The sequence below is a fragment of the Plectrocnemia conspersa genome, unplaced genomic scaffold (assembly GCF_051122295.1).
Source record: "Plectrocnemia conspersa isolate PC_06_02 unplaced genomic scaffold, ASM5112229v1 ptg000005l, whole genome shotgun sequence".
Lineage (NCBI taxonomy): Eukaryota > Metazoa > Arthropoda > Insecta > Trichoptera > Polycentropodidae > Plectrocnemia > Plectrocnemia conspersa.
The window spans coordinates 20,339,821-20,356,628 of NW_028277169.1; the positions used below are offsets into that span (position 1 = coordinate 20,339,821).

The 16,808-nt window shown below is 33.1% G+C and overlaps 2 protein-coding genes across 2 annotated transcripts; one reads left to right on the forward strand and one right to left on the reverse strand.

The window, feature by feature from the left end:
• Positions 1-4,558: 4,558 nt before the first annotated feature.
• Positions 4,559-11,728, forward strand: ktub (Tub domain-containing protein ktub). Its single transcript, XM_088185489.1, has 7 exons — positions 4,559-4,717; positions 7,090-7,216; positions 7,277-7,366; positions 7,544-7,728; positions 7,849-8,038; positions 8,111-8,319; positions 8,408-11,728. Exons 1-7 carry the CDS (start codon positions 4,676-4,678, stop codon positions 8,810-8,812), a joined length of 1,248 nt encoding a protein of 415 aa, XP_088041615.1. The 5' UTR covers positions 4,559-4,675; the 3' UTR covers positions 8,813-11,728.
• Positions 11,729-15,574: 3,846 nt separating this feature from the next.
• Positions 15,575-16,157, reverse strand: RpL28 (ribosomal protein L28). The gene has a single exon (XM_088185490.1). It carries the CDS (start codon positions 16,141-16,143, stop codon positions 15,628-15,630), a length of 516 nt encoding a protein of 171 aa, XP_088041616.1. The 5' UTR covers positions 16,144-16,157; the 3' UTR covers positions 15,575-15,627.
• Positions 16,158-16,808: the final 651 nt, after the last annotated feature.

Consider the following 16,808-nt stretch of genomic DNA (forward strand, 5'->3'; position numbering starts at 1 on the left):
GGTACTAGCCCATACAACACCATCCCCACTACACGGCGCCGGCCCGGTGCCGGGAAAATCCACCCGGCACGTGTGAAACCGGCCTTACTGTATGAGCATCTTACCATCAAACGGTACTATTATCGCAAATGTGTACCGCACTAGTCTGTGTGAACCTTAGTTTGTGACTATGACAACATACTCTTCAGTACAAAAATAAGTATTATTACTCAGCCCAAAATTAAGATAATTATAAATAAGCAAGTGTTTAATAATCACAGATACTCACAAAATATACAGTATTTGGAACTTTACTCGTTTTTAGAAAGAAACAATAATGTACGTAATCTTTGTTTTTTAATATTTTATGACGATAATTTCTTAACCCGGAGAAAAGCAGCCGCTCCTGCTTCGATCGTCATCCTAAGCAGTAACCGTACAGCTAAGCAATCACCTTAGATATTTAAAGGTTAAAACTTTTAAGCTTTTGAGATTAAACTTAAAAATATACATGTATGCCAAGCCCACAAAATAAATTTTAATATAATTAATGTTATTTTAATTATATACAAAATCGTATATTATAGAAGGAAGTAACCGTCGATCGTTCGATACAATGCTGATTTAGTGCGAGACCATTAGTGTTTTGTAAATGAGTTTCAAAGCTTGTGAAGAAAGGGGTTTAAAGAATTTTTGTGGTAATTGCTGGCTTTCGAAAGTTTGCGTGGCTATTGTGCAATTTTGGGTTCAGCCAATCTCTAAAAGAAAAACCAATACCCTTTGAATAAATTCCTAAATAACTAAATACTTCTATATTCGATATTAGACAGTGTTATAATATTATATTTAGTTTTTTTTTGTATAATGGATTTTCAGTATACCATATCCTGCTATTTATAAATAAAATAGTAAAATTTTGCCCTCATTCATAATTTTGTATACATATATAATGTACATACATGCCTCATGCATTGCAGACCCCTGCAATTTAATAATAGCAACATAATTTAAAAATGTCGTTTTAGTGAATTTTTGTATCAGTTTTAAAAAAATTTTAATGAAAGCAGCTTTTTCGAGAACTGGGATGACACTACTGGATACAAAGGTAAGCAAAAATTGTTAGATCATCCTTCTTGTTAGCTACATAATAGCTTCAATAAATATGTTGAATAGAACAGAATAAGAGTGAATAATTGTGCTTTAACAAAACAGTTTATATAACATCTCTATTGTGACGATATCTTTATTCAATTGACTAAGTACGTAACAATAAAATTTGGAAAATAAATTAAATAAAATAAACTTATATACATGTTCCTTATCTAATGGTTAAAAATACATTTGCATACGGCTTCTCTAACCCACTCATGAACGAGTGTCAAGCTTGTCACATTGGCGAATAAGGCTTCAATTTGATAATCGATTTAATAATTAATTGATCTCTAGTTCAAGCTTTTCTTTGCACGTAAATGAGACCCTGAACTGTTTCATTATGAAAGTAATGAATCGTTTTATGATATAAAATTGATGTCAATCGTAACTGACATGGACTTGCGTCTGCTTTTTAATGAATTATATTGCACACATTTAGAGACAGTGCATAATGCACAAGACCACAATAAATCATATTAATTAAAGTGTGTTTTCTTTAAAAATATATTTACTTAAGTATCTTATCATTGTGTTTTTGGCATTTTTGCTGGTATGTAAATGTTAAAATTATGTTTGCATTGGTCAAATAGCAAAAACGATAAACACGGGAAAATACTCTTTACTGGGTTGAGTGGTATTATTATTTTAATTGAATAAATAATTATATCGCAAGATATGTAGAATTTTAAACATATGGTACAGAAAATATGTAATTTAGTTCGCCTTTTTATTAATAACATAAAAAGATCTTTATTTCCACTTTAGGGAATTTGTTTCGGATTTTTTAAATTAAATATGGCAACATTTTATTTCTGAACATAAATCTTACCACCAACTAAATATCATTTATCATTGCCAAATCACAATATTTTTTTCTCAAGATAATCGAAGTACAATTGAATAATAACTCAATTAAAGTAGAAATTGATTAAAGAAGTCTTGTAGAACCTTGGATAAAGAGACACTAAGGATATACGAAAATTAGGAAACACACCTATGCAAAACTACATTTTGTACATTCATCATCATAAATAGCGTCAGGGTGTCACATCATTCAAGTTTATTCTCCACCTCGAACAATTTTGGGCCACGCAGCGTCAGCCACTGATGCGCTTAGTGATATTTTGGTTTCTGTAAATTTTTGATTTCTTAATTTTAGGTTTAAATAATGTTAATCGCTTCGCGAGTATCGAGTTGTTAATGCGGGATATACATATGTATATAAAAGTCTCACGGTGTATGTAGTATGTTCACTAACTTCTTCCACATTAGGCCAGAAATAATTTTTTTAACAAAATTAGTGATGTATTGGTATTGTTGATATTTCATTTCGTACTTGCACGTGTACGAAATATTATTTGACATACGTTTTTATAACAACCAATCAAAAATAATTTGTGTTTATTATTAGACATAAATTCATCGACACTATGAATGATCTAAAGTATCGCGAAAATATGAAAATATACGTGCCTTTTAACTTTAAAAGATTGCAATCTGCAATTGCCGGTAAGACTTGCTTTCACAATGATCATACAAACATATCAAAGACAATATCTTAGAGTTGCTAAGGTAAATTTGGAATCGCCCTGTTTTTCTGATTGTCAACTATGTGTGGCGTGCTCTAGAATGGTCACTCCAATTACATACCAAAACAAAAAAAAATGTAAATGATTATGTATATAAATAAAAACTTGTATGATTAAAATCATTGTAATGTTTTCACTTCCCAGTTTCTATTTACAAAGCCAAGTATTTTCGCTTAACAGAATCAGTTAGTATAAAATACAGTATATTCTTGATTATCAGGTTTGCGGAATATCTTTGCATTTTATATTTTGAAAAAATGTGTTTGAATGTAAGCTTCTGAAGCTCAAGAAATATAACTTTTGCAAATTAAAAAAACAGCAAAATCAATAGCATTAAAAAAAAACAGAATTTAACCGCTTAATCCCCATGAACGAGTATATTCGCAAAATAAAGTGATTCAATTTCCATATTGGACGAGTTAACTCGCACGTTTTAGTATGACTTTGATTTACGATATGGACGAAACTCACTAACTGAAAATTGAAATTTACGATATACCATTTCCAGCGGGTGTATTTCATTATATTGAGTTTCTACCTAATTCAGTGGACCAGTTTATTCGAACACGCGTGAGATATTATATTTTGACGTTACTTTAAACCGATTCTTAAAAAAATTTTGTTTCTTCGGACTTGTGTAGACTTTGACCTATTTTTTTTTGTACACGCACATACTACCTATGTATAAATAAAATACACACACATGCTTTGCACCTAAGTTTAATAATTAATTAAATTTTAATTTGATATTTTTGTGTTGTATATTATATATTTTGGTTAAGAATTTGCTTTTTAAAATAAGGATATATGTTTTTATTTATGTTCTCCACAATCCTACAGTCATTATAATTCGGAAAAAGTCAGTCATTAAGCTGTTAAATATCTTCCTGTAGATCATTACAGCTATAGAAAAACACGGATATTTTAAAAGATCTGTATAAAGTGGTTTGGAAAAGAGAGATTCAAAAAAAGTAAATGTTCAAAACAGAAAGCAGTATTTTTATTAAATAGTGCTACTTCTCATTCAAAGGGCCAGGTACAGTGGAATTACGCTGAACGAGCATAATTCGATCTAGAATCTTACTCGTCATGCGAAACACTCTTTAAATGAAACAATTTTTCCTAAATGAATCAATATTAAATACGATAATGTAAGGTGACCAGATTTTGAAAATATCAAAGGATACTAAAACTAAAATGGCCATCTCGGATTTTTTTGTTCGAGGACAAAGAAGAACAAATTGCAATGGGAGAGCTCAAAAAACAGGTCATTTTTGAAATTTTTGTTCAATGAGAACAAATAAGAACAAAAGGAGGACAATCCTTCGTCTAGTCATCTTAGATAATACTCAGCAGGAGGTATAGTTTGACGGCTAGTTAACCGATGATAGCTAAATATCTTACGCTCACAGGCCTGATTACAGAAAAAATATTCATAATGCATAAGGTGATATTCGACTAACTTATAATTTAGAGAGCATTAAAAATGTCTGAAAAACATCAAAAAGAGGTTGGGACATAATTCAAGCAACCCAGTGCTACAATTTATGAGTGATTCAGAAATTGTTTTATAAGAGGAAGAGATAAGAATACAAGTAAAGATAGACTACAAATTGTATCAGTCACACCACGCACTGATATAAAAACGAATCCATGGCTCTGGGTTAATATAAGTTAATACTTAAAATATTTTTAGAGAGTAAAATATCTAAATTCGTTAAAATTTGTGACATTTTATCTTTAACGTAATAAAATAATATTCTAATTTAATTTTAGTTTGCTGAATTTTCTGTATCCCCATCCCCTACATATTATTATGTATAATTAAAAAAGTCAGTTACAAGTTGACAGGTGATCGCTCAAGGAGCGCGTTATGGCCAAAAAAAATTTAAAACGCGAGCGGGTACCCTAGCAACGGGCTCGAGCGAAACCGGAGACTGGGGCGACGCCCGACTATGTCGGCTCTCGGCGGTCGAGGGGCCGCGCTCGACGTGCAGGTACCTACAAATTCACCCAAAGATCCTTCCGGCAATACGCACCTATTCCGTTCCGTTTCCATCCCTTTGCGCAAATCCTCCATCCAATGTTTTTCTTTCTCGCACCATAGTAACACTTTAATAATAATCACTTCGCTCAACGCCGGAATTATTTATGTGCACAAATTCCCATTTGGGTTATCGACGCGCGTACCGCGTTAATAAGTAACTCTAGAGACTCGCCCTCAACCTACTTTGTGATTAGGGGAGAGTGTTATACCTTGGGACACTTTTCATTTTTCATATAAACTGGAAAAATACCAGCTTTTCGCTACTATTAAGAAGTAAAAAAACAACGTAGATTTGTGGATTTAAAATTGAAATGGAATCATCAATTAGAAGAAAATCAAATATGATTCTAATTTGATTTAAAAACCACAATTATTCACTAATCTGTGTTGCTTTTTATTTTGATTTTGAGTAATGGACTTTATCAATCAGTGAGACACTTATTAAATTTGTATGCTATATATTTATTGCACAAGTAACATTTGTATACTGAACTATAGATATAAATCTGGTGTCAGTATCAGGTGGCAGTGTCAAATGCGGAAGAGTCGAAAAGAATTTAAGAGATTTGGCAAGTTGTTGAGCCAAAAGTAGATAAATCGTTGAAGTGGTAGTCCTTGAAGAGCTGACCTTTCAGCGTTGATCGAATTTATAGTATTTTTTTTATATATTTTTAAAAATAATAATAAATATCAACAGAAATAATTATGGAAAAATATATAAAATTAGCTCACTACTCAAAGGGTTAATATACGCCACTCGTCTGAACGCTTATGTATTTCTCCAGGGTGGTCATTCATAAATTAGTTTTATTTAATGGCTTCACTGTCCTTTTACGCGAAATAATGAAAAATATGACCCTCGTGTGTTTCAATAAGTACAATTATATTGCTCAGCGATGACAAATGGTTATTGAAATTTTGATAATAGCGATTCATTTTTTTGGTTACGTATTAGGAAGGGTTTTGTAACACCTATTGCTTACATTTTTTAATTCCATGTTTGCGCTTCATATGCTTTTGTTTAAATGACGCTTTTTAACACGGAAGTATGTATCATCCCCGACGACTTCATAACTCGTCTAACGTATGTTAACGTATGTACAGTATGAATGATTGACAAAAGCTTCTTATTTTTAAGCATATAAAAAATGGAAAGCATTTCTTAACCCCTTTACCCAAAACAATTAAAAAACAAAATATTGCTCCAATAACCGAATTAATTTTTTGAAATATCGTTAATCCTTTTATTAAAGGCACAAGGACACAGCTGTATTTATTTTTATTATATTGCCATTTTGCCTGTTTATGTGAAATTTAAAGTATTACACAATAAAAAATATTATAAGTTTAAAATGTTAAATCATTCTCGTAGTTATTATTTATATTTTATTTTACATATTGTAAAAATCTTATTCTGTGAGAAATGGAATCTTAGTTGTTGTGGTCTGAAATCTGATGTAAAGTGATGCCATGTTCTGGCTTCGAGTTTATATATTGTTTGAGGAGAAATCCATTTCTTTTGGTTGCATGCCCCTAATATAAAAACTGTTTTCTTGGACGAGTGTTTGATTGCTTACATATAAGATTTAAAAATAAAATTGTCCCCAATATAGTTTCAAAATCCTGCTAAATCCCGCTAGAATAATTGATCTCTATCACAATTAAAATGCAAATTTTAAAATTTTTACCTGAATATTTATTAATTTCATGTTGTAAGTCTTCTTCCATGGCGACAATATATGTTTTAAAATTAGTAAATTAAATTTCACATTTTTTTCAAAATAACTTTAAAGTTGTGTGCTGCAGATATTTTAAACACAGATAAATATAAATATGTATTCCTTTTTCTCTAGAAGCAATATGACATAGTTACGATTTTTTTTATTTGCATTGTCACCGTTTTGAAACATAATGTGGATTTTCAAGGCCAATTTTTGTTTGATAGAATAAAGTGCATTAAAATTTTCTGTATGTATCAATGAGTACCTTTAAAATAGTTCACATTTCTATCGAAATCTACCTAAAAAGTATTTATACATATCTTGACTAACGAAACAGATTCGAGTGCCTAAAAGTTTGATCCCATTCAGACTAATGAATATTAATGAAAGATATATAAATATATATATAGATAGTAAAAGCTTCTTACTGACTTGGTAAATCTTATTCTAAAACTTATTTATTATTTTTTTAAAATATACATACATATGAAGAAAGTTAATTTACATCAGAATTGATTTAACAACAAACGTCCCAAAATAAAACACTCTCCCCTTTACTGCTGAAAATGTGTTATTAACTCTCGCCACTGTTGTACTTCAGCGCCAAGTGATGGAGCAGAAGATGCGGCAGAAGAGACAGAACGTCGGCATGGTGCAAGCGAACGATCTTCGCATCTCCTCCGCAAAACACAGACCCTCGTCCGGAGCTAGGGGTAGAGAGCTACACGGTAAAACATTACATTGCTCCGTCTTCCGTGTGCGTATAATTTATTTTTAAATTTGAATAGGTTATGATGGTCCAATGCAATTTATGATGTCTCCGGTGAACCCTGACCAAGTTATACCTTTGCAGACCAATAGGATATCTACGTACGATGGTAAAATCATGCATAATACCGCTAACACTGGCACTGAATAATAATTAACACTATCCGTATAATTGGTTTGGTAATAACAGTATATGTATTCTAAATTTTAACACCTTGTTTTCCGTGTGGGTTTGTGTGTGCTGGGTGTGTTTTGGTAGAAATTTGATACATTTGATGTTGTGGCAGATTTAGGTAATCAAATTGAAGTCATGTCGGTGGAAGAACGGCTGCGCGACGAAGAAGATGATGAAAGTGTACCCATTGGCGGATCGGTGCCGACGAGCGCCAGCGCTGAAGAAGTTCGAGGAGCACCTATAGCGCCAGTCAGTCATTTTTCGGAGAGAACTTTCCAGCACTCTGATACTACTGAGGTATGTTAAGAATGATATATTTTTTATTATAATAAAACAGAAGTCTTCGGGTAGAGTGATCGTGTTTGAGCATTGACAGGCAAACTGAGAATTATAGTATAGATTATTTTATATTTTTAGCAAGCTTCGACAGAAGCAGAAGGTGTAGTCGAAGGTACCGTGGAAAAATTCGTCACCATGCCGGCGCTACAGGGAGCTCTTTATAAATGCAGAATAACTCGCGATAGAAAAGGCATGGACAGAGGATTATACCCCACGTATTTCTTGCATTTGGAGAGAGACTATGCTAAAAAAGTGTTTTTACTAGCTGGTGATTATCATCTTGATTTACTATGAATATTTATTCATTTTAGATCATTTTATTAAGAAAGATATATTATAGGTCGAAAGAGGAAAAAGTCAGCAACGTCAAATTATCTAATCTCAACTGATCCGACAGACTTAACGCGAAACGCAGAAAGCTTTACGGGAAAGTTGCGGTCTAATCTGTTGGGAACGGCTTTTACCGTATACGATAATGGAAAAGCTTTCCGTAAGGGCGGTATGGGTGAAGGCGCTCATTGTAGACAAGAATTGGCAGCTGTTGTTTATGTAACTATGTTTTTTTTTAATATTGCATAACGGTGATATAAATTTCCCGTTGAAGTAACATCATGAATGATTATTTAATATTTTTCAGGATACCAATGTTCTCGGTTTTAAAGGCCCACGTAAAATGACAGTGCTCATACCTGGAATGACGCTCGACCGACAAAGAGTGACCATTGCGCCCACAGACGATTCGGAGACGCTTTTGGAGCGATGGAAGAGCAAGAACATGGACGACCTCATCGAGCTGCACAACAAGACACCAGTGTGGAATGACGAGACACAATCGTACGTGTTGAACTTTCACGGCCGCGTCACACAGGCCAGTGTAAAGAACTTTCAGATCGTTCACGATTCGGACAGTGATTATGTTGTGATGCAGTTCGGACGGATATCCGAGGACGTGTTCACAATGGACTATCGATACCCATTGTGCTCCCTGCAGGCGTTCGCCATTGCGCTGAGCAGCTTCGACAGTAAACTGGCTTGCGAGTGAGCTAGAGACGCGTTTCGTTTGTGCGCTCACTCTATTGGTCCAATATCATAATATGACCAGTACACACCACTTATCAGTATTTTTTTTAAACATTCCACAAATGTGTAGATTATTATTATGGCTCGGATCATCAGTGCTATGTGTGTTAAAACCGTTAGAAAGTAATGTGTCAGTATTTTTAATTAAAATATCAATAAACAATGTTTTACACTTGATACTACATTCGGACCTGACATGCCTGGTGCTCCTTGCGTATTTGAGCAAGCGAAAGGTTGTCTTACCGTCGATAAAAAATAATTTGAAATGTTTTATTTATCACTAGAAACAAATATAATAGGTGTTTGTGTGCATCTGATTATGAATTGCAGTTTGCAAGAAATTAAAATATTATATGAGAGATGTGAAACAGCATTCAGCCACAACACCTTGAAATGTTACTTGAGTAATGGTAAAGCTCATGAAAAAATTATGTGTACCTTTTATTCAACTTTTATATATAAATATGCAAAATATCTTTTACAGAAAATCTAAGATTTATTTTTTTGATTCTTTGAATTTTTTATCATCAGTGTGTTCTTTGTATACATCTGAATCTTTAATGGGGTTATTCAGTTTAGTTAAGAATTTTTTTCTGTGATTTTGTACACATTTGTGCATCGGATAAGCACTCCTAATCCGTAGCTTAATTAATAACACACATTTGGATTGATGTTTGTAAGTTTTAAATTTTTATTTTATATGCCTATGTATATGATGGACTTTGATATAAAAACGTCTCTTTCCATCGAACATGATTTAATGTAACGAACAAAAACTGCCGGAGTACTTCATTAAGAATTGTATTTAACCTAGTGATACATATTGTCAAGCTTCTCAACCTCTTGAAAATCACATTTATGTATACAAACGAAATAGATTTCTGGAGAGAGACGTTTTTGCATATATGTATGTATTGTATATACATATAAAAAAAACTTGTGACTGTTTTGATTATGTATTTTTAACTTCTTCGTGGCTGGACCACTATTTCACAACCGACAAGTATTGTTTCATATAGCATTCTATCACAGTTGTTGCTCAATGTATTATTATACTAATTAGATTATATTTTTATTATTTAATTAAGGAAACTAGCACAATTTAATTAAAGTTCAAAATCGGTTGACTGATTTTTCTATCGTATTATTGGAGAAATTGTTCAAATGTATGTATATACTGTCCCATACTTATATAATGTACTAATATAACGCATTCTTCTCATTCGTCTGTCGATTTTAATATTTTTATATGAGAGCAATATGCACACTATGCATATTGTTAATGAGCTTATAATTTAGCGTTTTAAACTCCTCGAATTAACTTTTTGGAAAGCAAATAATATGCGATTATTGTACATAGATTTTGATCGAAGGTGTATGAATTCTTTTGGCTGTAATTCCAATAATAAATCATGCGACCCCGTCCCTTTTATATGGTAGAACTGTATGGTTTTAAAAACTTTATAGACGACGATCTGATAAACTTGAATATTGCTCAATTGAATGTTTTTAATTGCAGTCAACCGTTTGGCTGCTGTGCAATTATATAAGGTCGTAATAGGCGTAATTTAGTTGTGCGGCAGCGAAAGGGTTAAATCCTATATTGCTTTTTTTATTTATACGTATATAATATTATATCCAGATTGTACAATACAGAATAATATTGTAATAATATATAGGAATTGAGGTTTACGATGTACCAAGTGCTTAATTAGCTAACCACACATGAGCACTTTTGGGAGTCCGTTCGTGTGAGGTTACCTATTTGTGTGTCAATTTCACAATATTTGTAAGTTTCGAATAACGGTCTAAGACGAATCTGTCGTGATCGTTTCGATGAACAAACATCGCTAGTCACTTTCGAGGACGAACGGTAGTCGTTCTCGAATAAATTTCTGATTTTTTTCGTTTATTTTTGTATTAACTAGTACTTAAGGTAGACTTGCCATCATTTTAGTGCCCAATCAATTTATTTCGTTGCGTGTGAACCGTCACAATCTAGTCTTATTTATGTTATTTTGAGTGTAAATAGAATGAGATGGATAGGTGAGCAGTGTGACAATGGAATACCACTATGTAAAAATACTATAGTACCATCTTTAATTCTTCGATATCCAGAGACAATATCCTTTCTTCCATCGATATAGTTATCCGTTAATTTTAGACCCAACGCCGTTTTTGATATATCTGCATCATTTTCGAAAACAAAAATATATTTTCCTGTTCCATCTTTAGAATATCTGCTTTCAATGCCTCACAGTTCACAAAGCTCGTCTTTAACCACATTCATTAACTGTTAAGAATGTGGCTGTCTTGCCACAAATGTCTAGAATCACATACAAATCAACCTCCTCTCCTATAAAAATATATATTTGTGCCCCCTTTTGGGACGTAAGCTAATCGACCCTGCTACATTGCTCACCTTCCATTGATTCAAGAATACAAGCCTAATCAATATGATAATCTTAAGTGAATCTTTAATCATCGGTATTATGTTGGTGTTGTAATGTATTTTATGTGCTGTTTTTTTCATGGTTGTGAATGATGATTGCACATTATTTTTTGCATGTTATTATTTGGAATCATCTGCGTTTTGAATAGTAGGTTTAGATGAGTTTTGTAAAAATAATGATTGTGCCTTTGATTTTAATTATTAAAAAAAGTTTGTGGATGTTAGCGTCGAAATTTTGTACACCAATTTGTAAGCGCTTGTACAATCAAAAGAAAACGCAGGCTCATAGTAATATAGATAAATAAATATATATATATATATATGTATACATGTACAACTAGCCATTACGATATGATTTATATACACGTACAATGTAAAAATATGTAATAAAGAGGAGCAGGCTATTGTCGGGTGTCCTAAAAATGATATAAACTTTTTTATTTTTTATTTGTACCATCCAGAATCAATTTCAGCTGGTGTTAACATTATTTCTCATATCCTCTCGCTCTATCACATGCATTAGTACGATGTTTTAGTGATCGTGCAACTGAGACGCTCGTTACCGAGCGTTTCCACTGCAACGGTACTGACACGATTTCATTGCTTTTGATTTGAATTTTTGCTTTCTGAGAAGTGATAATTGTTTTTTGCGCTCTCCTACTGACCAAAATTCGGTTTGGACATACTTTGATCAGCCCTCTTATATTAGAAGTCTATAGTAATATCGGTAAGGATAGCTATCATATTTTTAAGACCAAGTGCTGACGAACTTTGGAGCAATATGCGAGAAGCGATATCTGTCAATACTTTTTCTTCAGCTTATTTTCCCCTGAGAAATGAGAAATCACGTTGGGTTTGGTTAATTTGTGTAGGTAAGATTTGGGTTTGAACAGCAAATGTGCGTTTCGCTACTGAGATTTAAAGCAGCATATAGAAATATATATCTACCAGTGAAAATATAACTTCACTGAAAAATACACATCCACTGTAACATTTATTCATCACATGAAAATAAATAATGTTTAGTATGTAAATGTATATGTGTATTACTATGAATGAAAAAGTTGAAATCGTATAATTTTACTTGCACATGTCAGATAAATTATATTTTCACTGGTCCTGAAAACGTATTTCAATATGACTTCAATGAAATGACATATTTTAAAAAATATTTTTGGAATAATGTTTTTTAAGATTTTTTTGAGGTATAACCCGATAATTTCTGGCTTAGAATCAGGGACGTCGTTTCAGCTTTTTTCAGGCGGGAGGGGCAAAAGTTTGCCAGTCAGTGCTCATTTTTTTTATATTTCGATTGCATTAAAATTATAGTATCTCATTAAATATATTTTTCTGGCCAAATTCAGGGGGAGACAAATTCCCTCCCCCCCCCCCCCACACACACACACATACCGAAGTATCGTGCCTATTGACTAGCCGCCACTTCATAAATATTAATTGCAATCGACACTTAATTATTTATAGTTTAAGAATTCTGTTTTGACAGTGTACTTCAAAACATAAGCAGTGATGGAAAGATATACTCCCATACTAAGCACGACGGGGTAACTAACATATTTTTTAATTTTTACTACTTGATTTTTTATTTGTATGAAAGATGCGCCTGTGTGGAAGGCGCCAAAAAATATAATACAAAATAAAAAACTCAATACAATACAAAAAGGTAAATAGAGAACTAACTGTATGGAATCTTATTATTGAAACTCACGCAGTAACTACCGTAACCAAGGATAAACTAGACAATAGAGTGTAAAGGGTGGGACAACACAAAAGCCCTCGTTACGTCCAGAAAAAAAAGTTTTCACATAAATAACACGCAATTATTCTCCGATGAAAAGTATTATATCACCGGAAGACAAAAAGCACCATAAAGTCACAATATTCCTGTTGTGCCATTCTTTGTTTTTTACATTGCAGTTGCTGCGGATTTTCAGATTGTAAGAATTTACTTGTGAAATTCATTTCTGTAAGCACTTCGTGCCTGATCACCAATCTACTAATAAATTCTAAATTTGATGCAATTGATTCCGACGTTAAACTTACAAGTGAATCTTTTTCCAATTTACCAACTCCTTTTAAATCAGAATAAATGCCTTTTAATCTGGTCTTCAAAGCATTCGTGGCGCTTATATGATTTTCCCATCTAGTATTACTCAAAGATTTTACCGTTAACTTACAACTTATAGACTGGAAAATTTGCCAATGCCTTATCGATTCCGGAAAAAACATTGTAAATAGTTTGGATGGTTGAAATTTTTTTTCAATTTCTTGACTAGATTTCAAGAATGACAGTCACATGTAATTAAAAACGCTCTTGGATTGATATTTACATGTTTCTCTATCACCAGATCATATTTTGAAAACAACTATAATTTTAAGAAATTTACTATTATTTTTGGTAAATAATTTATCTGAAGATATTTTCTAAGCCCATGGTTAAAATAATTTAAATGATTCTCTAGAGTAACTCGCGTTCCAGTGTGCCACTTCCCTCAAGTACAATTTATTCGATAGAGAATCAACGGTTCAATTAGTACAGTCGCATTTTTAGATCAATCCACTTTTCATAGCAATTAAAATGTTGTTTGCATATTTCATGTCTTTTTAATATAAGTGTCATATGTCCCCAATTATTTGTTCCTGCCCTTAATATTAATGCTAAATCAGGGGGATGTCAATAAATGTTTCTTATATAAAGGCTTACAAAACAAGTGACACTCGCCAAAAAATATATAATTGCAGTCTTATCGATATTTTTTCCTTCTCAAATAATAATGCTATTAGAAGCTAATATAAAATCGAGTTACAGTGTAAATTTTTAACATTTCAACTGACTTCTACTCCTACACCCGAAATTTCTTCCAATTTTGACTTCACAGCTCTGCATTTGACTTACCCTCATACATGTCTCGCATTTTACTTTGTAGATTCGTGTTTATTTTTCATAAAAATTACTGTAGTGGAAAAATGTAAATTTATTAAAAATTAAGGCCCACTGTCCACAGAAGCTTCGCTGCATAGACGCGTATTCGTCATTGTATGCTTATTGTATACATATAAACTAATGAGACACTGTCGACGAAGCTGCAACGTCACGATCACGTTGCTGCATGCAAACTTCATGACGACAATTGTCAAGCATGTCAGACGCCCGAGCGTATTGAACTGCGTGAACGTGTAGAAAACAGTGGCAATTTCAGCTACTAAATTTGTTCACATCGTCGAAAAGTACCAATGTCTTTATAATAGTAATCTTGCAGATTATGCAGTAAAAGATATTACTGAGAAAGCTTGGAGTGAGGTGGGAAGTCAAATAATGTTTCGTTAGTCACAACAAAGTTTATTCTTTCTAACAAAATATTGTCTTTTCTTTACTTACCATTAGATATTATTAGATGATTCAGATAATCATTCTCATTATAAAACTTATTTAACACATACTAACCTTTTATGGACAAATTTAATTACCCCTTAGTCCTTATGGTCAGCATTAATTCTAGGCTTATGAAAATGATTCTTAACAACTTAATACTTTTTGAGGAATTATGTGTAGTATTATAGAATCAGCCATATCCGATTACCCACTTGTGGTTTTGGAAGCAAGTAGCAGATCCTGCTCTTATAATTACAACTGGTTCATCAACGAAAATTTATAAATTTTAATTGTCTTGTGTATTGTGAAATTTGTATCTAAAATTTTATCCGAATCCTTTAAATCATTTCAGATTAAGTTGATCACATTATTTTAAAATGAAACATTCAAAATTGTAGAAAGCATCGCTTTGTAAATATTTCTCTAATTATCGGCTTTGTCTTCGCATTCCTGACAAATGTTTGATTGTCTCCTGACATTTTTGGCTTAACTTTCATCGGACATGTTGATATTTTTCTCATAATATAAAAATTAGTCGCTGCCAATTAATACAGTACCTAAATTTAGAGTATCATTATTAAAGTTAACCACAACATTACTTACACGGAAGCATGTTGGCAGTAAAGTGGTGTATAAACATTAGAATCGATTTAATAATCTCTGACTTGGTTGTAGGTTTTTTCAAAGAAAGATGATTTGACAGTGAAGGCTGTTACTTTCGTGTTAATATTCGACACTATTAGGGCACATCAACCAATGGAGATAAGAATATATATTGTAAATATGTAAAATAATATTGTGTACGTATTTTAAAGCGAGACATGAGAAGCCTGACTTACTCTAGTGAGAAGCGATGGAATTGCACAATTCACAAACACAGGTCGGTTTTAAGAAGATTTATTTAGATGTTAAAATATACAATGTCTCGATCAAATTATTCGGTTTTAGCGAGCGCCGGCTTCGTCTTCTTGGGCTTGATCTTACGCTGCGACCTGAGCACGGCAGAGGCGCGTCTGAGCGCTACTTTGGTCAGATCCTTGCGGTATTGGTTTTCCTTGATCATCTTCCTGAGGCGGAAGAGGGTGCGTCTGGCGCCTCCCTTGAAGACGCGCGAAACGCGAGACTTAGCCGGGCGTCTGCCGTTCCTGCCGGCCTTGGTGCGCCACTCAAGTTGGAAGCCGCGCTTATCAGCGGGCGCCGCCACGCCGAGCGTCTTCTTGTGCACGAGGCCGGAGTACCTGAACGAAGACAGGTTCGTCAGGTTGTGAGGTTCGCTGCTGAACGGCTTCGAAATGTTACGGCGCTTCACGAGGAAGGCGTTATTGTTGCGAATCACCATCCATGACAGGTGAGCCGACATCTTGGCAGAGCGGCGTGCGACCGTTCGACGGAAAGCGGCGACGAAGAGGAAGTTGCCAGAGACAAGGTAACCTCGCCGACACGTGTTCATAGACAATTATTGTTGAGAGCGCTATGATTTTGTTTATTATTCCCTCAAATAAATTAAATATACATTTTTAAAAATATTAACATATAAAATTAATAATAATAAAATGTTTTTGTTATTTAAAATATTTTTTTAATAATTGCACATTTTTTTTATTAAATCGGCTTTAATCGTAATTTTGCTTTATAAGTATTTTTATTTAAATATAAAAAAATAATAACATTTTTAAAAGGTTAATATACAGACGCGAGTCTTGAAAATAAAAATGTTTGTGGTTGTCTTTATTCAGTTTATAGCTATCAATTAAATACGTTAGTTGAATAAAAAACTATCGTAAAGTAAGCTGCTACCGAGAGTAAGTTTTGCACGGAAAAATTCTCATAAAAAATAGTTATTACATTGTTGTTGTGAGCATATTAAAGGTGTCGCATTAAGTTAGTCGCCATTGATAATTTCAGTAGTTAATTGCTATCAGAAACAAACTATCGAGGGGCCTATTTATATATGTATTTCTTTTATTATGGCCAAAACTTGGCGGCGGTGCCTCGTCCACCATTCACTTTTATAAATAACATGTAAACTAAACTATATACTTCTAAATAAAATACTACTGCAGCGGCACAATCTGTGTCCAATTGCCACTCGTCCGCCAAACTGATATCCGACGA

Bases quoted from the DNA above. Each gene is read 5' to 3' on its own strand.
- ktub (XM_088185489.1), top strand. From the start codon at position 4,676: ATGTCGGCTCTCGGCGGTCGAGGGGCCGCGCTCGACGTGCAG. The intron at 7,367-7,543 runs GTAAAATCATGC...ATGTTGTGGCAG, and splicing joins TAGGATATCTACGTACGATG to ATTTAGGTAATCAAATTGAA. The intron at 8,039-8,110 runs GTGATTATCATC...GATATATTATAG, and splicing joins AAAAGTGTTTTTACTAGCTG to GTCGAAAGAGGAAAAAGTCA.
- RpL28 (XM_088185490.1), bottom strand. From the start codon at position 16,143: ATGAACACGTGTCGGCGAGGTTACCTTGTCTCTGGCAACTTCCTCTTC.